Source organism: Olea europaea, unplaced genomic scaffold, assembly GCF_002742605.1.
Source record: "Olea europaea var. sylvestris unplaced genomic scaffold, O_europaea_v1 scaffold2682, whole genome shotgun sequence".
In the NCBI taxonomy this organism is placed as follows: Eukaryota; Viridiplantae; Streptophyta; class Magnoliopsida; order Lamiales; family Oleaceae; genus Olea; species Olea europaea.
In genome coordinates this window covers 77,476-80,942 of record NW_019245203.1, presented here as the reverse complement: position 1 = coordinate 80,942, position 3,467 = coordinate 77,476, and the positions used below count along the sequence as shown (strand labels likewise).

Sequence of the window (3,467 nt, the reverse complement as noted above, 5' to 3'; positions counted from 1 at the left end):
TTTTTTTTTTGAAATGAAACGGACTGTTGAGAATGTGTGGTGAGGTTTGATTAATTGAAGAAGATATTGCGACTGAGGGAAGAGATTAGTGATTTGAGATTTATCATTTTTACTTACAAATATCAGTATTTGTGGAATAAAAAATGTGAAATGAAATGGTATTATGGAATACTTATTCAGGAATTTATGCCCGATACTTCCATTTTTATAAATATTCATTTAATACTATTATATATATCCTTTAGAGGAAATTCCAGGAGACCAGATTTTTTAAATTCCAATTTCAAAATTCAGATACCTCCCCATCCAAACCCTAATTAACTCCCTTTGCTCTCCCCTCTCTCTCCCTGTCTCTCTCACCTGGCCCTAACACTGGACCACCACCGCAGCCAGACCATCTCATCGGCCACTTCACTGTGCAAATGAACCCCTCTTTTCATAATCGACGCCTGAGCTAGTGGATTGACGGTGGTGGAAAGGCGGTGGGCTCCTATTTGGATCTAGTTTTTGGTGCTTCAATGATTTTGGGGTGGATTTCTGTCATGGTAAGTTAATGTTGCTAGTGGTGATGCGGTGGTGGTGCCGATGGTGGTTGTTGTTGTGGTGGTGTTTTTGGACCTATCTTTTGGTTGTGTGTTAAGTTGTGGCGGTGATGAGGTGGTGGTGATGTTAGCTGTGATGGTCGTTGATGTGGTGGCTCGATGGTGCAACAGATTTGAGTGATGTTTTTGTGTGGTGGTTGTGTGGCTATGATTTTGTGACGGTGGTGATGGTGTTTGTGTGGAGGCGATTTTGTTGGATTTGGCGGTTGCAGTGATGTTTTTGTTGAAAATGGTGGTTTATAGGTGGTTGTGGTGATGAGGAGGAGGTGGTGGTGGTGATGGTAAAGTAGTGGTGGTTTGTTTGTCATGGAGATGACAGTGTTACTAGTTGTCGAGAGGTGGTAGTGGTTCTGGCAGTGGTGTTGTTGATGGCGGTGATATTGCAAGCAGTAGAGGTGGCGATCACAATGGTGGCGGTGGTTACAAATTATTCGGCTCATTGTGACCAATAAATTGGTTAATTTGGGACCAATAAATAATACGTAACCAATGAAATAGATAAATTGTTATCTATAAATAATATCCGATCTAAAAATTTATTAATTTGTGACTAAAAATTTAATAATTTATGGTCGTGTAATAAGTTACAGCTTATGAAATTTGTTAATTGATAAATAAATTGTGACCTATAAAAATTTTGATTTGTGATCTATAAATATTTTGATTTGTGACCAAGAAATGGTTTATGATCAGTTAATTTATGATCGATGAATAAATTGTAATTGATAAAATTTTTGATTTGTGACCATAAAATAATTAGTGACCTATAAACTTTTTGATTTGTGACCAAAATATGATTTGTGATAAGTTAATTTGTGATCGATGAATAAATTATGACCGATAAAATTTTTAATTTGTGATCATAAAATATTTTGTGACCTATAAATTTTTTGATTTGTAACCAAGAAATGATTTAGAATCAGTTAATTTGACATTTTGTGACCAAATTGTATATAATTGTGACCAATGAATAAATTGTGACGGATAGAATTTTTAATTTGTGATCACAAAATATTTTGTGACCTATAAATTTTTTGATTTATGACTAAGAAATGATTTGGAATCAGCTATTTTGATAATTTGTAATCAAATTGTACATAATTGTGACATTAATTTATTTAATTAATAAAATATTTTTTAATTAAATATTTCAAAAATAAAATTTAATATGTCTGATTTTTGAAATTTAAAACATTTTATCTTATTTTTGAAATAGGTTATAGTTAAACTCTTAGTTTTGAATTCTTCCCTATCTTTTAAACCAATATTATTGCATTTTATACAGTAAAATTGATTGCTAATAAATCACCTCTCTCATCCATTTTTCTATTCAATGTCTATAATTAATCCATTTAAAAGGAAACAACAGTCCTGCTTATCTTTCAAGAAGAAATCCATATCAGCGTTCTCCTTCAAATGATTCCCCCCATTACATCTCAATCTTAGATTTCTTCATCCTCAAAAGTCAAATCTTAGCTTTATTTCAAAAATTATGCCACAAAATGTAAAACCAACACAAATGTTTCGCATATTTTTCAGATTTTTTTGGCAGAAATGTTGTCCCTACTCCCTAATAGCGGCAAAAAACTTTACACTCTCATCCCAAAATCTCACAAATCCGACCATTTTCCTATCTCAGTTGAAGGGTTCATCACAAAATTTGCGATACTTATTGAGATTCTGCCGTTCGGGGATTTTTTGCAATCTGTAAACAAACATGGATTGAGCCATTTCCACACAAAGAAAAAAAAAAAAAGTTTCTTCCCCAAATGTCAAAAACGACGTATTTGTTTTTTTGTTCTATATTCAATTTTTCATGATAAAGTCACATTACGATTTATTTCTAATTTTATATCACCTTAAGATAAATTCCACATTCACTCGAAAATAATATTAACCAAGCAAATATAATGATCATCTCATTGCAGAAGAGTTCGAGTTCGTATTTGATCCCACTAAAATGGTTTGCGGTTCTATTTTAAATATTAGCTCAAATTTAACCTTCGTCATCTTATGAAATACGATTTCCACAATGGACTTGAGGAGCTAGTCATTAATGGATTTGGTAAGATTTGAAACTATGAACAGTGTTATGGAAATATTTTGACTTCTTTTAACCTTTAATTTTATTATGTGTAGTTGCGTATAAAATATTAAACATCCCAACGAGTATTGATTAACATTTCTGTATTTTCCATTGAGAACGTAGAATAAAAATTGATAAATTCAGTTAATTAGAGAGTGAGAGCAGAGGATAGGGCAATTCCAGCCATATTTGAACCCTTCATCTTGCATTCTGGCACTACAATCCGACTCCAATCCTTCTTCAAAATATCATAGTTTAACCAAATTATGTCCCATATACCTTCCAAATTAGACATCAAAATTGCCCTAATTATCCCATCTCTTTGCTGTAAACACCCCATCATTGCCCCATATGGCTTCTTTATTTGCTCAATTAATTCATTGGGAACCGTTGTGATAAATTCCCAATGCCTTCCATTTATGCTTAACCCCCACAGCTCGAATCCCGTCATCACTCGTACCTTTCTAGTTGCATCGTGAACGTTGTCTGATCTAACGATCATCATTTTCCCATCACCATATATGTTTAGTTGATCGACGGAATTCTCCCGACTAAATCCAATGGCTAATTGTCCCTCCTCATTTATTGCTCTGGAAAATCTCGAACGTAAGATGATAGGTGTTTCATACTGACTTCCTGTGGCAATAACAACACTTCCACTTCGAGCATCACGCGCACTTAGGAAAGTGCAACCGTTTGATGTTTCAAAGCCATGTGACAAAATCCCATCATTTTCTCTTGCTTCTCTAGACACCCAAATGTCAGTTTGAGAATCGTAC

The 3,467-nt window shown here is 33.8% G+C and overlaps 2 protein-coding genes across 2 annotated transcripts in view; both read right to left on the bottom strand.

The window, feature by feature from the left end:
- Window positions 1–559: 559 nt before the first annotated feature.
- LOC111383416 (early nodulin-75-like) lies at window positions 560–1,042 on the bottom strand. Its single transcript, XM_023007524.1, has one exon. The coding sequence runs from the start codon at window positions 1,040–1,042 to the stop codon at window positions 560–562; it is 483 nt and encodes a 160-aa protein (XP_022863292.1).
- A 1,732-nt stretch (window positions 1,043–2,774) lies between these two features.
- Window positions 2,775–3,467, bottom strand: part of LOC111383418 — a 1,872-nt gene continuing 1,179 nt past the window's right edge. Inside the window, exon 2 of the mRNA XM_023007526.1 lies at window positions 2,775–3,389. Within this exon, the coding sequence (XP_022863294.1) occupies window positions 2,837–3,389 (553 nt within the window). The 3' untranslated portion in view covers window positions 2,775–2,836. The remainder of the gene's footprint in view (window positions 3,390–3,467) is intronic.